At 32.4% G+C, this 20,500-nt stretch overlaps 2 protein-coding genes across 6 annotated transcripts; one reads left to right on the forward strand and one right to left on the reverse strand.

Annotated features, from left to right (window-relative positions):
- Window positions 1–137: 137 nt before the first annotated feature.
- LOC117237002 (4-aminobutyrate aminotransferase, mitochondrial) lies at window positions 138–5,236 on the reverse strand. 3 transcript variants are annotated; one of them, XM_033500507.1, is made up of 10 exons: window positions 4,955–5,236; window positions 2,815–2,939; window positions 2,343–2,510; window positions 2,046–2,132; window positions 1,692–1,887; window positions 1,400–1,572; window positions 1,144–1,290; window positions 905–1,062; window positions 558–826; window positions 138–425 (listed from the first exon to the last, which is right to left on the reverse strand). In XM_033500507.1, the coding sequence occupies exons 1-10, from the start codon at window positions 5,016–5,018 to the stop codon at window positions 310–312; spliced, it is 1,503 nt and encodes a 500-aa protein (XP_033356398.1). In that variant the 5' UTR covers window positions 5,019–5,236; the 3' UTR covers window positions 138–309. The 3 variants fall into 3 exon arrangements, with proteins under 3 accessions (XP_033356398.1, XP_033356399.1, XP_033356400.1); XM_033500508.1 differs by having other exon boundaries at window positions 153–425; window positions 1,150–1,290; window positions 4,955–5,233; XM_033500509.1 differs by lacking the exon at window positions 4,955–5,236 and having other exon boundaries at window positions 153–425; window positions 2,343–2,546.
- Window positions 5,237–7,511: 2,275 nt separating this feature from the next.
- Window positions 7,512–19,176, forward strand: LOC117237003. 3 transcript variants are annotated; one of them, XM_033500513.1, is made up of 9 exons: window positions 7,512–7,740; window positions 15,097–15,162; window positions 15,543–15,675; window positions 15,978–16,108; window positions 16,199–16,308; window positions 16,865–17,010; window positions 17,329–17,527; window positions 17,607–17,723; window positions 18,526–19,176. In XM_033500513.1, exons 2-9 carry the CDS (start codon window positions 15,103–15,105, stop codon window positions 18,641–18,643), a joined length of 1,014 nt encoding a protein of 337 aa, XP_033356404.1. In that variant the 5' UTR covers window positions 7,512–7,740; window positions 15,097–15,102; the 3' UTR covers window positions 18,644–19,176. The 3 variants fall into 3 exon arrangements, with proteins under 3 accessions (XP_033356404.1, XP_033356401.1, XP_033356403.1); XM_033500510.1 differs by lacking the exon at window positions 7,512–7,740 and adding an exon at window positions 14,777–14,970; XM_033500512.1 differs by lacking the exon at window positions 7,512–7,740 and adding an exon at window positions 14,987–15,025.
- Window positions 19,177–20,500: the final 1,324 nt, after the last annotated feature.

A 20,500-nucleotide genomic window follows, 5' to 3' on the forward strand; every position in this document is an offset into this window, starting at 1 on the left:
TCATAAAAAATAGTAGTATTGAATTATGTTATGTGTTATAATATTATCAAGTTTTTTACATAAATGTAAATAATATTTATACATTTATTATATTATATGTATTATATGATGCATTAAAATTATTACAAAAATGAATATACGATAATATAAACATGTATTTCATACATATTTTCTGATATACTGTGTATAAGTATATTAAAATTATACATATAATCTCTTTTAATGGAAGACTTGATTTTGGAAGCCACAAAGATTTTGCATTCCAGCAGGAAGCATATAGGATCATTTAACAGTTTCAGTTTAAATCTATTATTGTTTTAATATAGATCGCAGAGTATCTAAGAATATATTCGCATGATGTTCCGTAAATGTCAAGGCAGGTCTTAATCTTATCGTCGCAGTACCACAGCCACCGGTTTGAATACCTGCTCGTTAAGAGTTAGAAAATTTGTCTATTATATTTTATTATATTAATCGATTTAATGTCTAAGTAAATGATAGCGTTTTAGAAAAATTGTCATTACAATCAATGGGTATTAGTTATACGATTATCATACCTTTGCTTAAAAGTTTCTTAATTATCGTATCTCGTAATTCAGGCGAGGAGCAGTTAAATGCAATGAACGTTCCACGTCCACGTATCGAATTAATCATCGTGGAAAATTCATTTTGCAAGCTCGTTAATTGTTTTAGCATATAATCGCCAACAGTCGTAACCCTATGCAAAAGATTTTCCTTCCTTATCGTCTCTAATATTGCTTCGAGTAATATCATTTTGCTGGGATCTCCCATCCAGGTGTTGAATATACGGAAGGATTGTTTAGGTCTGTAAAGTACATGGACTATGTTGAACGAGCAGATGACGAATCTTGTAAAACAACGAATAGCTTTGAAGCAATTTTACTTTAAAGATTTGACATGGTAATAGCCGCCCAATTGCATTTTCTTGCTAAAGGTCACCACATCTGGAGGAGATTCTAAATTGAAATGTTCGTGACACCACATTTTTCCTGTTGGCCCACCCCCAGTTTGTACTTCATCGATTAATAATGCCGCATCGTGCTGAAATAGTAATAGTAATGGTAATAACATCTGAAAATTCTAAATATATAATAGATAACGTTTGCTGTATTGAATTTGAACTAATACTTTTTTTGTTATACGCTGTAATTCTTGAAAAAATTCAGGAGATGCGTGATTATCACCTCCTTCCGCCTGAATTGGTTCAACTATCACACCAGCAACTGGAATTTTCTTCTCAGTTTTGTACTTTTCGAATAATTCCTCTACCTGATAATAAAATAACCGGTAATAAAATATGTTATGGATACAAACGAAATTAACTAGAGAATTATATTATCGTTGATAATTAATGAAAACAAACACAAAAGTTAATTACTTCGGCTAGACATCGATTATCTTCTTGCTGATTTTCTCGAATATTTTCATCCAAGGGATATTTATATACAGGAAATGACGCGGTGGGCCAATCAAACCCTGGAATATCTATTTTATGAATGTATTTGCTGTGCGTTGTTGAAAGAGATCCCAATGTTCGTCCATGAAATGCACCTATATCGATATTGATATTATTTTCTCGACTGATTTAACACTGAAATCGCTAGATAGTTTATGTAAATAAGAAATTTAACACCCTTTTCTACCTATTTATACGAGTATAAGTTAGTTACCTTTGAACGAAAGTATCGAAAATCGCGGAGTACCAGGTGTTTGATTCATCATACAACTTTCCATTTCCTCTCTCGTGAACGGAGCGTCTCCCCTTTGTTTTTCAGCATACCAAATAAAAATTGTTTTAAATGCATTTTCATTCGAACAAGAGCCACACATCATGGTTGTGATGTGAGACAATCCCGGTGGGGCAATCTGTATATTACGTAGTAAATATATTGCAAGTTACATAAATTACACAATCGTAGTCATATACATGCATTAAGATGTTTCCATTTATATATTTGCAAAATATTATTAGGCAAAAAGATTAGGTACACGTAAATATAGCTATTATTAAGATATTCGCGTACCTCTTTATGTAGCAAAATTTTCCTCAGTTTATCTGGCCAATCCTTTCCAGGAAAAACACCTAACGCAGGCCTATTTGCTATAATTTTCTATTAAAAATGTAAATCAATATATTTTTGTTGTTCGATGTGCAATATGTACATACATGTAATAATTCAATAACATTTATTAACTCGTTAACTAATGTTATTATTAATTCTATATTTCTTCTACGCGTAATGCGTCGAATGTATCAATGCGATGAAATTACATAGACATTTTAAAGTAAAGAACGGATCGTTTAAAGATATTCCGTTTACCTGATTAACCGGATCAGCGAGAGCTTTTAACATAGCTGGATGATTGTAGCCCAGAGGCATCGACGAAATTTGCATATAAACATCAAGCAGAGTATTCCCATCGACGTCCGTTATATAGTTACCTACTGATTTTTCGTAGTCTGCGAAGAATTGTACGGAAGAGGCTTGCTGCAGTCAGATTTCAACATGTAACCCATTTCATCTCTAGTATACATATTTAGAGAAGATTAAACGTTACAAATAATACATGATTCATTTTATTACTCAAATATAATAACTTATTACGTTTGTTTCTAAAAAGTGTTTATAATATTAGGCTGCAGATATGTAAGAATAATAATGTGAATTTCTCTTCAAATGTAAGTAGCTTTCTTTCAACAAGTTAAAGTAGATGATCATCGACATATATATGTCCAATGTTAGGAATTAAATAAAAAAGATATTTGAAATATTTCGATGATTTTGAACGTACTTGCATCGAAGTGAGTTCTTGCAATAAACTACGAGATCGAGGTCCTGGTATTTCTGTTGTTACTATAGGCTTTTTTGGTTCCTCTACGGATACGGTCAAGCATCTCTTCCAGGATATTGCATACCCTAGGTGATTCCATAAACAAGTAATTTTTATTTTCGTTTCAACAAATTCTTGTAGTGTCCTATATTAACTTAGCATTGTTAAGTAAGAAGGAGAATATAAACTGTGCTCGTTTCATCCTCTAAATATCATAATGAGAACTTTGAATATTTTTGCATATTTATAACTGTATAAAAATATTCAGTTTATTTATCAGTTTTTCAAGTGAAAATATGGTCATGTTCGATTTGTTTTAATTTTTTCTGTTTAAATATCAAATGTAAGATATCATGTAAAATTTCACTGACGTTAAGATTCGTTATAGAGTAGTCTAGGTCTAGCGTAACGTGTAACGTATCGACTTCAATCACGTTATTCACAACCCCCGATTTAATAGATTGAGCGTTTAGTTTTATTGATGTCAGTCGTGGGTAATTGGTTGTCGTATTGACGTGCTTTTGTTCCAACACACTTACACCAGCAACGGTGTGCCCAACGTTCGTTTAGCTCACAATTATAATCATCTTCGAATAAATCAATTTCTCATCCATAAAGGTTCGTTTGGAGTATCTCTTCTTTACTTACCAGTTATAATACCTAATCTTGGATCGTTGTTATCGCGTGCAATTAACTCGTGTCTTTTGCTATTTTTATCATAACTGATAACGATAAATTTTGTATCGCCGAAAATTTCGAAACCATTGTGTACTTGGAGGATTATTTTCCGTACGTTGCTTCGACGAATATGGTATAATATATTATACAAACATTACTTTATTATTACGTGTACCTATACTTATAGCTGTTTTAAATAAAATATTTTTCAAGGTTTTATTTCTTTTTCTCATGTTTTTAATCAAACGTAAAATCGATGTTTAAATAATCTATATCGCTTCGTTTTAAGTTTTTATTCACAAGTTTTTATACTTTGTCGACTAATTGTACATTGTGATAGCCATCATTCCCATCTTTGCTATACACAAGTGAATTAAAACTAAATTTTTGACGATGTCGATTTATTTGCATGAAAATTGTACATCAAAAGCAATTATTTACACTTGAAATTTATCTCTGAAAGTACAAGGTTATGAACAAGTTTATAGCTGTTTAAGAAGAGTTCACACATGTAAACATCGACGATTCGTTCAATTGTATGATATTCTCGATTTTGATAAGATAAGAAGTGAAATGGGCGTAAATAGCTTTTTTTAGATACGAAAGAAGTACATAACAGAAGTTTAAAGGTTAAGGTAGGGATAATAGAGGCTTAAAGATCATCGTATATTCAATCTCCTTTACTACGAAACATGTATATACATAATAAACGTGATATTTGTTGAAATAATTGTCGAATAAACGATACTCAATTCGATCATCTTTCGTAGGCACAACTCAAGTTTCGACTAGAACAAAATGACTATGAGTAATATATTTCAACAAAATATATCATAATACGATACTTGGATACTTGGATGGTATGGTACTTGGATTATCATCCTAATCGATGTTTGCTTTGAAAGACAAAACGTTTTAACGATAAAATATTCACATCTCGTAGAAAACACTCCTTCAAAAATACCTTCTATTTTGCTACTGTCTTTTTTTGCCTATTTTCATAGTTTATTGAAAGATATTAAACACGTGGTTATTAAGAGAGGAATCTGGGAAAATGTACATGATTTCAGTTTAACATAAAGTTGTTAAATTAAGTTTTTAATCGATCAGGTTTTCGTATGTACTATGTACTATTTGTGTATACTTTGCGAAGGATTACTAAACGGGGATGTAACATAATCATTGTCAGAAAATAATAGAGAAAACCGTAAAAGAAGGAAATTGATGGGGGAGAGCAAGTTATCGATTTTCTAAGTCTATCGGACTGGTTTACTGTCCGAAATGGCTGCTAGCTATTTCTCTCGCATCGTTTCAATTTGGTTGTTAAAGACCAAAGAAACAAAGAATAAGTGGATGAAATAAATGGACATGGAGACAAAGTCATCGGAATGGAGAAAAATACGGTCGTAAAAATAGATTGTACCTTTGAATAACTGCCGTGAAAATTTTCGAGTAAAGAGCGCAGTTTGACACTTGTTAGCGAGCATCTTGCGTATGGTATTCTAACACTGGCCTAAAGGTTAAATTTCGCGAGAAATGGAGAATCACGCCGAATAAAACGCTCCCTCGAAGGGATGGATTCGGACTGGTCACCGATATAACACTCTGCAGATCCTTGCGCAGGAAATGTTTGATCGTTTCCGAGACTGTACGAACATTCACGAGCTAGTTTCACTTTGACCGCGAACTTTTAACTAAACGTCGCGCGCGATGTAATATCGTTTGTTTGTTCGATACGAGTTCGATCTTTTCGAGTATTAGTTGAAAGATAATAACGAAAATGAACGAAACAACACGTGACACATACGCGCTTGACATACACCTACAGATGAGTACGTTTAATTATCGATAAATGCTTGCAACGTCCAACTTTCATCCCTGCAGGACGTCTTCGAACGAATACGGACATGTACGAACTTTCACGATTGTTTAAAACTAATGGCGGGATCCACGGTACTCTCGTGATCGAAACTCGCATCGTATCGCATCACGTTTAGATAATTATAGTTTATGATCGAATGAAACGATCCGAATCGTTTTTGATTTAAATAATTTTGCATCGTTTACTCATTGTATCGATAAAGTTTGTCTTAACGGAGATCCGTTTTTTAATGTTGATATCTTTAAAAGTCGACGAAACACGCAAGTGTCGGTAATGTGTCAAATGTATTCTCTTTTTAAACGTTTCTTTGCTGTTTGTCTCAAGAGACAAATGGAAGATGGAATAGGTTTCGTTCAGTTACTAAATCGAACAGTATACCGGATTTTTGAACAATATATTTGTTGTGTTACGTTGATTATGAAAATTAATTCGATAAACGATTCTAAATTAAATGATAGATAGACCTAAAGATCCCCACTTATGTGTGCGATTCTTTACAAGTTCCCTCTATTTTATAACGCTAGATATACATATCATTATTTAGTACTAATATCAACTAGAAAGATGGCTACGTAAACATCCAAGAAGTTGGCTTTCCCTCTGCGCAGTTAGCGTTTGCTTGATTTTAAAATGCCATTGCGTTTCGTGCCACGAATAAAAATGGGTCTGTCAATTGTTGCGAATAACGACTAACCGAATAACGAAAGTGAAAGTAAAATTTCTGTGCTTTTCTTAATGCACCGCGTGTTACTTACGAAACTGGCTTGTTACGAGATGAGGTTAATTTCGATGCAGAGCCAATTTCATCTGTCACACTCAAAAATCTTGTACCAATATTTGCATCGTTCCTGACCTCTTTACCATTACATATTTACTTTATCGTATTACTATCTACTTACTTACTAGAACGCGCATTCTACGATAATTCCTTTTCACGAAACAATCGGGACTTATACAATTTATGTCATACTTATTCTAATCGTTTTATTAATTACTCGTATTAGAGCGATAACTCTATCAATTAGTAACTATCGAAGACGTTAATTAGTTAAAAAAATGGTAGGTTAACCCCTTAACCTACAAGTACGGGCATAGCCCGTAGTAGATGATCGGACCAAACGTAAATAGTACGATGATCGGGCCAAATATAATATGTAATATATAATAGCTTGTTTACGTTTTCGGCCGAAAATTCTCGAACGTAAATCGTAGGTTAAGGGGTTAAAATTTGTCATTCTTAAACTTTCCTCATAATTCGCAAAGTGTAACAAGTAAATTTTCAAACATCAGCCTGCTCTTAGACTAATTGTTTATATACACGACATATACGAAAAAATTTGATAAAATATAAGTAATTTGTAAGATTTTTACCTATCTAGTAGTTTGAATATCTTCTTATAAAAATTGAATTTGTTAAACAACTGTATTACAACTATCGACTTGTAGATACTCGGTACAATAAATATATCGTGCTAAAATAGTTACGATGGAAGTGATTTAATGAAAATACATAAATCGATACACATGTACATGCCTATCTACACATACGTAGATCTCGTCTCAATAAAAATCAGTATTAATTTTACCAAAAGAGTATCTACCTGTTTTTGGTAGTTACAAGTAGAACTTTAAAAGATATTTTGTCAGTTTGGTAGTTTTAGCGTTAAATGGGCTTAATTTAGCGTGTTTAATTTAATGCACTTTAAATTCGTTCGATATTTTGATCTTATATTAACATGTAAAAAGACTCTGCAAATTTCAAAACTCTGATTGGGAATTCGAAAGTCGACGATCTTCAAGTTGAAAGAAAGTTATTCGATGGATTTTCGAGCGTTACTTTGTTACACGCATTATTCTAATATTATGTGGCTAAAAACTACGCCTGTTAGTCCTTTTCTCCCAAGAGCAAATTTATATTATACTGTTGGTGGTGGTGGTCAAGTTTTTCGGCTATAGCAACCCACGCTGTATCGTAGGAGCACTATTCGTTCGCGCCAACGCATTCGAGTCTGTTCGTTCGGCTGCGTTACATCGCGACCACTGTGCTGCCTCTCTGTACGTTTCGTTCAATTATTCAAATTAACACACCTTGCACACAAAATTCGAACGAGTCGATTTCATTTCATTTATCATTAAATAGTCTACGTTTCTCTCGTTTCGATGTTTCAACGTTTCAACGTAGTGGATAGTTGAGAAAATTCGAAAGTGATCGTCGAATAGGAAATTTCTCCAAAGAACATCTCCCTTAATTTGGTAAACGAGTGACCTAGACAGTTTTCACCTATAGTTTGGCCATCGATATTAAAATTCCGATCACGCGGCCACCGGTAAGTATCCTCCCGTTCTTGCGGTACCGATTGCACGTTGCTTATTTTACGATCTACACGCGTAATTTCACCCGGAAGAAAATGTCAAAACGGTTCCTCGCTATAAAATTCGAACATTCGAGTCGACGAACATCGATGTCACTGGACAACCTGTTCGGTGGAAATGACGGCTCGTACGCGGGAAATACGAAAATTTCAATATCGACGAAGAAAACTTTTTTCGAATATATTATTATTCTGCAAAATTATCTGATAATTATGTCCGATGGCTGTACGTATAAGTATCTATGTATCACTTGCTAATAATATTATTTTTTACCAGAAACATTTAACATTCGGTAACGTCCAATAAAATGTTGTCTATCCTGTTTAAGAACAGCACGACCGAATACATTTTTTCTTTCCATTAACAAACTAAAATTTTCCATTAACTAAAAAAGCATTGGTTTTGGATTTCTATTTTATTTCTGACCTTGGCAGAAACCTTGATTGAAACCTTGACTGAAGAGAACCGTCGTTCCTTTCTCTCATTTTTGCTATTTTGTCCCGATTTCGATACCGTTTTGACGTTAAAATTAACTTAATGCAAAGATGACGGCAGAGGTTTATCCGAGCAAAAATTATCTTTCTAGAATCATAAATTTCATATTTAAACGTGAAAATATGTTAATACGTGCTTAAAGTTCTATACATCTGGAATATGATATAAATTTTTCTACGACATACAACTCGGTTATTCGAAGGCGACCTTACCTTATACCTTTACGAAAGAATCATTGATCGAGTGATTTCAAATTCTCAAAGGATGAGCTGGAATTCATTGTTCGTCTTTATCTTTCGGTATCTTTTATCCACCGTCTATTGTCACCTGAAACACCTGTTCCACGAGAGTTGCGTTCGATAAATATTCAAAAGTTTCCAGAAAAAGAAGACATTGTTTACGACCTTTTTACGCAATATTTTACGCAGGATTTTGCAAACGATTATAACAATGTTTTATCATGTGTAATAATTTTGTTAGGTGAGACTTTTTAAATTCAGTTAAGAAACCATATTATGTTATTTGTAACATTGACGAACCCCTCCAGTATTGTTTCAAAAATTGGAAGAAGTAGTTATGTTGATACATACAATGAATTTGACGAACTACATTATTATGTGATTATTGTTAAAATCAGTCTCGCGCATGAGAGAAAAGAGGGGCAGCGTAGTACAGGGTAGGAAGTAGTAATGGTAGTAAAACGAGTATCATAATTATCGTTATTAATGAAACATCTGAGCGAACTGAAACGTAGCACATAACCATACAAAATTATATCGGCGATAAATCGCGTGATTCATACGTGTATCCAAATTTTAACCATCGTCAACATTCAGCAATGTTTTTAATGCAAAAAGTCAATGTTTCTCTCAACAATCCTCCAACCTTTTTCTTTTCTGTTATCTTTCGAACGTGCAAACACGCAAACACTAAGGTTACGAGTGAAGATTTCGAATGTTCTTTCCACGATTCGATTACTATTCCATTTCCTCCAATTTCCATAACTCGGATTTATTATCTATCTTTATCTTGTGACACTGATCAAATATCTCTTTCTTATTTTTTATTTCACGGATTTGAGAGAAAGTCGCAATAAATGTGTAAACATAATATCGATATCGTATTAATATCGTATTAATATCGTAATACTTAAAGAGATCTAGGGAAAGATGTTCTTTTTTGTCTACCAGATTTTAAGCTGAAATTTTCGATAACAATTTAAATTGCTTTCGTTCTTCATAAGTCGTACGATGGAATAAGGAAAACTACTATTTTTCCGGGTACTATTCGTGATTTTAAATTCTGTAAAAGTATACCAATATTATCCTTGATTACGATGATGTACATAGATAACAAATATTTAATTTTTATAATTTACTTCATCGTGGATAGAACTTATAGATGTGACAAGTTTGGCAAAGTTTCGTAGCTATTAAAAAATATGCGATTATTTACGAAACGTTGAACGCAATTATCATATTTCTTCTAGTTACAAGACCAAAGACTAGATTAGTCCATCTTTTCATATATTAAGATAATTAAGTTTGTTTGCCTATGTTTACATTCTTATCTGGTATATATATATATATATATATGTATATTATATGTATATATATATATATATATATATACATGTATGTCATTTGAAACTTTATACGAGATATTTTCAGTTTTTCAAATTTACTACTTAATTTTGCATTGTATATTTAAATAAAAGTTATAAATGTTTTGATTTCTGAAAAGGTAGTTTTTTTTGTAATATTAAGAAATAAATGTATTTTAGCTACGTTATTCGTTAATTTCTTTAATTCAGGCATCATTCCAAAACCAAAAGATACGATATAATAGCTATATGTAAGTACCTGCATACATGGTTTTGCTTACAATTAGGACTTTCAAACCATTTTATAATGTTACCTATCTTGTATAATATTTACGAATATAATGCAATTGAAAAATAAAATTTAATTATAAATCTTTTTTTAGCCTTAATAAATTCGTCCTTGAAGAAGTCAAATTAAAGTCAAATTCCAGATCGAACGTTGGACGTAACGAATACCGCAAGATGTTATTTATATGTATGTTTTTTTTCTTACCGAATTCGAAGTTTCGATAATTTCAGTATGTGTGCATACATGTGAAGAAAAAACGAAGAAACCGTTGAACCTGTCTTTTTTCTGAATGTACTTTTTAAATTGCCTGATAGAACTACATAAGTACGTATGTATATATGTATATATGCATACATGTATATACATACATTTATACATGTTCACCCGGATCGATTCTAGTTGTCATGGCTTTCTTGTTTCGCTTCATGGCTTTTATTTTTCTTTGGTGTTGAAACAGTCATCAACCTGTTTTAACGCGTATATATTTCTTTTTCGTAACCTTACTTTTACCATAATTTACAACGAACTTCGACAAGTTGCTTCCTCGAAATGTTTAAACTTAATTATTATATATCTCTATTATCTAACAATGAATCGTAATTACGTATACTCGGTAATAAAATAAAATTGAAACTTTACAAAGCACACGATTGTAATTACGTCATACTAGCTGTAATCATTCAGTTACTCTCCGATCCAATCGTATTTTTTTATCGTTAAAAAGTTTCTCAAGTTCGAGAAGAAAGGTGAAGAAATTATCGTTTATACGAGTGATTTCTCCTTTCAATTCATATTACTAAGCTTTTCTTATGTGTTTTTGTTTGTTGAAACGAATGCAAGCTTAAACGATGCCCGATAGTGCCTAATTAAATAGTGGCATTAAACGATATATCCATTTATCGTGAAATATTTTAGTGATGATTTTTTACTATACCGTACGATATGTATACCATTTACTGATATCGATTTGGTTTAAACGGTCGAGTAGAGGATGTTAGGCCCATAATAATACGTATAACGAGATACAGTATCTTTAAAATTATTTTTCAATATACAACGAGATAGGATGCATTTTGATTGTCAGACGCGTGATCGGATCGCTTGGTAATCATTCAGAGATCTGAATCGTTTGCTTCGAAAACTAATTGACTATACAATCTTTTTCATTGCTTTACTTTCTACGAAGACTTTTCGCAAGTTCAACGGTTCGAAACTCTATTATTCAGATAGTTGCTTACATTCGACGGGATGTAACTTCGTTTAAAAAATCACAAACAAAATGACCAAAAATTATTTCAATCTTTATTATTATATGTATTAGTATATGTATATATTACGATGCGATAATGCATTATATATATTGCAATTATGCAATAAGAAAATTGACATCTGTACCTAAGTGTCGAACGTTATAGGGTAATTCTATTACTCGGATTTTTTCATAGCTTTCAAACTATTTCATCGGATACCATCGTAATATTATTAATTAACAGTAATAATCAAACTCGGTGAACACATCGACGACGCGTTACTATTTGCACACATAATTCTTTATAAGATAATAAACGTTATATCGCATCGGCTGAGACATTGTATGTAATGTAGACGTTAGAAAATTTTAACTGATTATTACTAGCAAACTTGTAATGCCCCTCCTAATTTGTATTTTCTTTGTGTATTTATCGAAATATTTCCCAACCCTTCGATTATCTTTCGCCAGGGACGAAGAAAAGTACAATCGAGTTGAAAATAGCCAGCGATTTTGTATAACTTGCGGAAAATAATTTACAAGGCAGTAACCTTAAATTGTCATTCAGCGACATGAAAAATATCCCAGGGTCCGATAAGAGACATAAGTTCCTTAAAAAAGAATAAAAAAAAGGCTGGTTAACCTTCGTCGTTTCGGAGAAAGGTGCCACACCGATTTATCTCAAGTCATCGAATTCCGTTGATAAAAGACAAACGTAACGATAAATTAATATTGAAATTGAAAGGTACTTTGCACAATTCCGTGTAAGGGCATCGATTTCATCATATATGGATAGAAAAAGTTTTAATCACCAGTTATGCCATTTATCATTATTTTGTTCAGATTGATACGTTTGATTATTTTATATTAAACCTGTCGTTACTTATAAATCTTAATAAAATCATGGTCTCTAATGTTTTTGAGTATTTTACATTTATTCTATCATTACGTCTTATCGTGTTTTGTTCAATAATATAATATCGATGAATATTAATTGCGCATAAACATGTACGTTATGACAAAGCTGGCAACACTTTTTAGATTATCTCATCTGTCGTCTTGTCTGTTTGAAATTACGATGTTATTACTACGATATTTCCTTATAAAACGATTAAATTACATCCTATAATAGTAACAAAAGTATGCTTGTTCAACATTTATGATGTTTGATTTACCGTACGCTAGAAGGTATCGAATTTTAGATACGTGTGTATATAGATTTTAAACTCGACTGTTAATCGTCGACATATCGACTCGCAAAGATATTAACGTTCGATCGGTTTAATGTCAGTCTAAATTTATGTTAATTTCATTCGATATTTTAATTTAATGATCATTATATCCAATATGTACACGATGGTAGACACAACTCTGATACCGTGGACATTAAATCTCTGAAATACGTATTTTTCACCTGTACCGTATTATTTCTTGCAACGGAATGACAGAATGTGATTAAATTTTCTTTTACAAAAGCACACAACTTTATATTGCATAGAAATAATGAAATAGACGTTATAGAGGCGAATAAGTGTGTACGACAAAGTGATAATTAAAATTATCGTAGGAACATTTTAAATAACTTTTGTCTATACGTGTAACCGCCACTCGAGTTTAGTTTTTAAGTTATAAAGCCATTTACGTTTAATAGTACATATATGTAAATTTATTTTATAAATTTTTGTTCTGTAAATAACTTCCCAATGACGGTAGGTATATTTGCTGCATTTTTCAGCGATCGAAGATTAGAATAATATGCGACATTTTATACATCAACCGATTTATAAAAAATGATTTCATTCTAACGTTGCCGGAAACCACTCTGTCCCAACGCTCCAATCTATACTGTGTATAACTCACTGATCCTCCTTTTTTACAGTATTAAAAATGGTTGTCTCTCTCGTCAATAGATTATATTCGGATCAGGTTATATAAAAACGTGGTTGCCTATTCCAGAATGAAATGTAACGATAACTTAAAAATTTAAGATTTTTGCGAATACTTTGGAAACTAAACCCGAGCGGTAGTTATATATGTATAGTTGTTCAGAATGCTGACCTTGATAAAATATCTCGAAGTAATTGAAATAAAAATATTCGCAATAATTATCGACAAAACGATTATTAATAAAATCAATTTTTAACGAAATAAATGAAGGGAGTGAGAAAAAGTAGAAATGGCGCAAATGACAAAATCTTCGTTTCAAGAAAAGAACAGAAAAATTTATATGCTGCTGAATACGTATTCACAATGAAATATAAATGTTCATAAAGACATAATTCGTTAAAAGCTCGTCTAAACATGATAATTAAAAGCAAGTCTCGTGTATGTTTCCTTATATTTATCTCGTGTATGAGAAAAACCTACGTGCACCACATTTTTCTATCAATCGCCTTAATTCATAAAATATTTTTTGACTTAAAAATGTCGATATCGCGATACGATAAACATTTCATTTCAATTGTAACCTAATCTGATTGTATATTCTTACGAAAGATTTTTTATTGCTACTACCAAATTCAAGGTCTAAACTTTATTCACAATCATCACTACGGCATTTATTTTTCCAATGGTAACATAAATAATCCCATTGTAAATCAAAACAGAATTTTACGGTATAATTAAAACTATTATGTAAATAGACCTTGTAATAGACTATGTAAATAGACCTTCTTTGAAATTTCCCAACAGTTGAAATCTCTGCGCGTTCACGTCCCCTGTTTCGACGAACACAGCGCTAAGGACATCTTGCTTGATTCATTAATACGAGTATTACGATCTACCAGCGCGATGTCATATTATTGTTACATTATCGTTGTTGTCATTGCAATAGAAATTTGATTTTTTCGAAAACGAAATTTCGAAAAAAGAAATTTTGTTCTAGACTTTCGACTTGTCTCTGCATGTAGAATAATCATTTGCCCATGCGATCTGCTACAGTCTGTACATTTTAAGAACTTTGGCTAATTAAATTAGTAATTATGGTATATTTTCAACGGGAAGAGAGCCTAAGAGAGAGGAGGGGGGAGGGGGGGGGATTAATAACAGAATGATTCATAAATGCATCTAAATACTTCAGGGGATAAATTTGCACTCGAAAATACGGATGAAGTCGTCAAGTTCAATATTTTGAATAATTTTCTCCTATACGTAGGAATAGCAGCATTGCGCGGCGGTCGGCCTTAGTTTTTGAGGTATGCGCACACATATTACACATACATAGTACACATTACACATACATGGTACACATTACACATACATAGTACACATTACACATACATGGTACACATTACACATACATAGTACACATTACACATACATAGTACACATAGCGCACACAAGCTGGGTTGGGTCAGTGGTAGTATTAATCCGACCGTCGCGCTGTGGAGATTTAATCCGGATTTAGATCGTGATGGCCATGCAATGGATCCATCTCATCCTATCCATCAATTTGCAAAAGTGCTATTAAGAAATGTTTTTACCATAAAAAGAAAAGAAACCGAAAACTTGGAACATTCCCTTTGATCGCCTATAACTTGAAAATTAAAGTACGTAGAATATATGTATTTTTGTATGGAGGTTTATTCCCTGAGGTATTGAAATGTATGAATCACCCTGTATGAAATAACGTTCTAAATAATTTTTTATTTTATGACCTGTAAATCTTATTTTAGGTGAACATGATTAACAGATATCGGTATCGCAATATATTTTTTGTACTATCCTGTTTCTTTCTTCAGGTAAGTTCCTTGTTCAGATATTGTTCAAACATTGTTCAGATACACGTGTGTACACATTTGTTCACATACGTATACGTATCTATACATGTAATACTTGCCAATTCGTTTGATTTAATTCTTAAAAAAATTTAATCAATTAATAGGAAAGTTAATACGTTTATTTCAATCGATGATAGCGCATATAAAAATTATGCGATCTTATTGCGCATGTGTTTCATATTTATTTCCCAACTAAATTCAATTCAATTTAATATCATAAAAATAAGTTTGTTTCATTTTGATATTGTACAATATTTTTAATATTTTAATGTTTTATATTCCTCGTTTTGTCTGTAATAAAACAGAAATATTTATAGTTATATAAAGTAATGACTTTAAAGGTTCCGAGTTGCATTCATGTAAATGGTCATGGACGTTTAATGGACCCACCTGCACGGAATAGTATGTGGCGTTTTGGATATCCGAATCCTGTAAATTACAATGACAATGAACTCTTTTGTGGAGGTTATGCAGGTTCGTCGTATTATAATGATTACCTTGTTCTGATATAGCGAGTTCAGAGAGACCAACGGTATAGAATCCTGTTGTACGTACACGATGAACGAATACATTGAAATTCATATCATATTACACAACGTTACGTTTAAGAGCTTACGAAATTGAAGAGCTCGATGTAAAAACCAGTCGGTTGATCGCTTTTCAGAAAGATCGACTTTTCGCGTCGGTTCAATATCGTTGCGACCACGAATTCCTTCTGACAATTCATTGGCAGGCATTATTAGGTAATAATCGGATTATAATTATTATCTTTGCAGTGCAATGGGTGGAAAATAAAGGCCAGTGTGGAGTGTGCGGTGATGCTTATCACTTGAAAGAGCCGAGACCACACGAAGCGGGTGGCGAATACGCAAAAGGCACTATCGTTAGACATTACACGGTTGGTCAGGTAATTCCTTCTCTCTATGCCTCGAATTTTCTATCATAACGAAGCTAGATCGATCGATGACGGAGTCGAATATATCGTTCAAATCTATAGGATATCGACGTCGAGATCGAGCTTACGGCCAACCATTTAGGAAGATTTGAAATGTATCTTTGTCCAAATAACAATCCAAGGCACGTAGCAAACCAAGAATGCTTTGATAGGTAATCAAAATCTTTTGACGATATTTATCAGTATCAATTTGTAGAATAGGTATGTGAAAACGAATTAGTTGATAATTATCAATAAAATCAGGATACTACAACGATAACAATCGTCTTGTGTGCATAGCTATGATAGGGGTTGAGCAAATTTTCGAAAAACATTTACGCATACATGTTATACGAAATACGTACATTAATTTTATATTATTTTTACACTTGTATTTTTTACTGTATTCTTTATTATTAATTATACAGCTTATAAGATGCAATTACAATTAGACTGTAATATATTTAAAACCTACGATGCTCATTTTCCTACATTTTCATATTTTATTTCATCTGCTTGCCGATATGTTTTAAGTATCGTTGAGTTTTATCAATGTACTAGATGCTACTACATTATACTAGATTGGCAACATCTTCATCGATAGTAACTGTTACTAAGTAACAGTAAAGTCTTTACAAATTTCACATTAGGACATAATATCTATAATCATATTACGATCGCCTTCTTTCAAAAATCTGATACTGTATACGAAACATGTTGTTGTTTAAGATATCCGTTATATATATCCGGAACTCGAGACGTCCGATTTGAGATACCTCCAGACACTGAAAGAAAAGCTATATTTCGGTATAAGGTAACTTTACCACCGTATGTTACCTGTACGCAGTGTGTGATACAATGGAACTATTACACTGGTTTGTATTTTTACATTTTACAGAAATATTTGCTTACGTCAGTTTCATTATACCTACTTATAATTAGTTCTAATGCAATTATATACTATCCTCCGAATTTGAGGAAAAACTATTTGAACCTATCTAATGTATAGTGTATATACATGTATGTATGGCAAAAATCAGTATATTTAAAAATCTCATTTGTTTTAAAACTGTAATAGTATTGTGTTCCGGCATTTGAGTAATGTCGAGAACGTAGATTTTTACTCGTTAGCAACCGATTAATTGATTTTGCAATCTATGAATATTACGAATGCTATAATACATACATATTAGGTAATATGTGGGGCACCTGCGAAAATGGAACCGAAGCTAACGGATGTGGAAGACCAGAGACGTTTCGAAATTGCGCTGATGTGAGCATCGTTACTAGCACAGCCGGAGTACCGCCGCTCTTTGTACAGCAGGACAATCCCTTTTTGCTCTATTACAAAGACTATCGTTCTCCGAATAACATATTTCCGCTTGTCGTTAGGTAATTATAGTATTTTTTTAATCGAGGAGATCTGCAATTAACAGATGTAAAATTTATTAACCGGCGTTTTCAATTGTAGATCTCAGGTATGCATGTCCACTCACCTTTATCGGCGTATACCAGGAATGAATGACTGGTGTCAAACCAACTGTCTTCGCTATCCGCCAAATTGCCCAGCAGCTATTTGCCAATGCCCGTAAGTTATCGCGAACGAGTCTCGTATATATAATAATTACACATTTTCTAGTGAAATAATAGTTCGGCATACTTAAACCAAGAATTTCATCTTAACTGGAGTACCTCGTTGTTGGCCACTTTGTAATAATTATGCGACGATCGTGTTTGATTTCCCAACAAATGTTCGCAACTTTTTCATCTCCTTACTTATCTCCTTTTCATGTACAGGCTGTAAGCAAATTGTTTGTCAAGATCATCATAGCGTTATTCTACATTAGTTTGGATACTGATTATTACATATTCAGTGTACTGACGTGCATACTCATACAATACAATTGTTGCTCCTCGTGAAGCGAGTAGAATATGACGCAGTAAAAAAAATTTCACTCGGTATTTGAAGATAAAGGTCAATTTCGCGGCTACTTCTTCCGTAGATCCTCACCGATCCAATGGTGTAGAATAATGGTTTGACAAATAATTTTTTTACATGTCGCACATACGTAGTATGTGTCGTCTTGGAATATGTTGCAAACACTGTCTTATAATAATGTTTTTAACCAAGTATACTATTCAGCTTAAAATATTAAGTCAAACCAATTCAGTTAATAGCATATATATAAATGTGCATATTTTTATTATGCACATATATATGGTATTTACATTTTCCATTTGTATCAAAGAAATTTATTTTATTTTATACCGTGATGATTCGTGCGTCTGTCCATACTCCCTTGGTTTATTTAACAAAGAATAGTTAGTTTATCGACAAGAGAAATTTTATTAAAAAACCCATAAAAAATTGCATTCTTTATTTCTAACAGGGAATTGTGTGACGCGATTGGAGATATTGCTGGCAAAGACGGTGCAAGCGTTTATTGCATGGATAAGTGTTTAGTATATCCTTCCAATTGCCCCTCTCAACGTTGTCGCTGTTATTAGGCAAATTTCAGTTACGCGCAGACAATTTGGTGCGTATGGAATTGTATCGTGAATCTTTAGCTCATATTCGACGATTAACGATTAACGAAATGATTGTAATTCGATAATGTTTATCAATTTTGGCAGAAATAACTGGAACACCGTTATGTCCATATTTGACGTTTATTGTCAAGTGAGAAACTTAACTAAACAATTGTAAATGATGACGCAGAAATGATATCTATGTTGTAATTTTATCGAATTTGACATTTGATTACGTATAGAAATATGACTGATATCTATCGAAAAACTGCCACCACCGTCCACGAGAGCTATTCCATTTACTTTGTAACGATCTAGTGTTAATGCTTGATAATTCTAGTAATCTCTTGATAATCTTTCCCATTTGTGTTTTACGCGATGAATAAATATTTACATAATGTTTGGTCCTGTTATATAATATTATCGAAAATATGTATAATATTTATTAGAATAAGGAGTGAAAAAGAAAAATTACTTGCTCCATTACGATATTGTGCGTTATCATTATCATTAGTATCGTCAGTTTCATTTGTATTTTTATTATTATTCGTTTATTTAGTATTAAATAATTACACTCGTTATGTATGAATATTACAAATATACGACATATCCTATAGGTATGATTAAAAAGACTTGTACGACTACTTTTAAGATTAATCTTTATTTCGAAGAGGAGATGAAAAGCTTGGAAACTTGTCACTACCCTTGATCGTTCTCGATAAAAAAGACAAAAGAGGAGATGTTAGGAACATTCAAGAGAACACAGACTTTAATCTCACTATAGTATATTTAGTATTAGGACATTCTATTGACAGCTTAAAATATTACGTATATATTACATATTATATATATAACGAATAACATCTTGTTTGCTTTTATGCATACGTGTACATATGCGTGTATACGCATACATACCTTCGTACGCGTAAATGCAGTTACATTTAACGAAACGATCATTTATTTAATTACATGTCGCAAATGTTCTCAATGCAATAACTTTCTTCACACACGTTATATGTATATTTGCGCACTTGTGTACACATCGCATTGTGTCAACTGATTTTCGATTTTACAGTGAAAACTTGTAATTCATATCGGCCTCGATTAATATCAACAATATATTTCGTCGATTCAGCACTGTACGTCTTTTTCCAGGTCTATACATTATTAATACTTTACAAAACTACATATATACACTAAAGCCTTTTATATTCTCTATAATACGTTTTCAAGTGTCTAAATATGTAGTAACATGTTTGATCTGTTTCATTCTTTTGCATGTACTTTAATATATATGTAATTGGATTAGTAATTGGATAGTTAATCAGCGAACAACAATGTGTTCAACGTGTTAATATAACTTTGAAATAAGTTGTGATGGACGCATCGCAAGTCGCTAACATAACTTATTTAATATAAGGGTCGTCATACTTCGTTTTCCATCGTTTACATATACATTCTAATATCGTTTAAGCAACTATCTAACGTCCACGACTGACTTAGAATGCAACGAAACCCGTACTCGGATTCTATTCTCGAGAAACCTTTTTTCATTCTATTCTGCGTTAATATGCACAATTTTTATTATTTCTCAATTGTAGAAACTTTCAAAACCAATACGTATATACACAGTTTCATACTGACATCTATTCGATCGATCCTTCCTTTACCTTTTGTTACTTTTATTTCCATTTTTCATCACGAATCCTTCTAATTGTTAAGACCAGTATAGACAACACACTGTTCGCGAAAGGTTATTTTTAATCTTTCTTTGTCTATACGCGATGTACGTATAATTCATTATCAAGTGCCACGATACGAAAACAATCCTTAAAA

Source organism: Bombus vosnesenskii, unplaced genomic scaffold (genome assembly GCF_011952255.1).
Source record: "Bombus vosnesenskii isolate JDL3184/JDL3185 unplaced genomic scaffold, Bvos_JDL3184-5_v1.1 scf7180000013353, whole genome shotgun sequence".
NCBI classification, from domain to species: Eukaryota; Metazoa; Arthropoda; class Insecta; order Hymenoptera; family Apidae; genus Bombus; species Bombus vosnesenskii.

Excerpts from the sequence above, each read along its gene's own strand:
- LOC117237002 (XM_033500507.1), bottom strand. The coding sequence starts at position 5,018 with ATGCTCGCTAACAAGTGTCAAACTGCGCTCTTTACTCGAAAATTTTCA. Across the intron at positions 2,940-4,954 it reads TTCACGGCAGTTATTCAAAG|GGTATGCAATATCCTGGAAG; the intron begins GTACAATCTATT and ends GGAATCACCTAG. Across the intron at positions 1,063-1,143 it reads GTATAACAAAAAAAGTATTA|CACGATGCGGCATTATTAAT; the intron begins GTTCAAATTCAA and ends TTACTATTTCAG.
- LOC117237003 (XM_033500513.1), top strand. The coding sequence starts at position 15,103 with ATGATTAACAGATATCGGTATCGCAATATATTTTTTGTACTATCCTGT. Across the intron at positions 15,163-15,542 it reads TATCCTGTTTCTTTCTTCAG|GTTCCGAGTTGCATTCATGT; the intron begins GTAAGTTCCTTG and ends ATGACTTTAAAG. Across the intron at positions 17,724-18,525 it reads GCAGCTATTTGCCAATGCCC|GGAATTGTGTGACGCGATTG; the intron begins GTAAGTTATCGC and ends TATTTCTAACAG.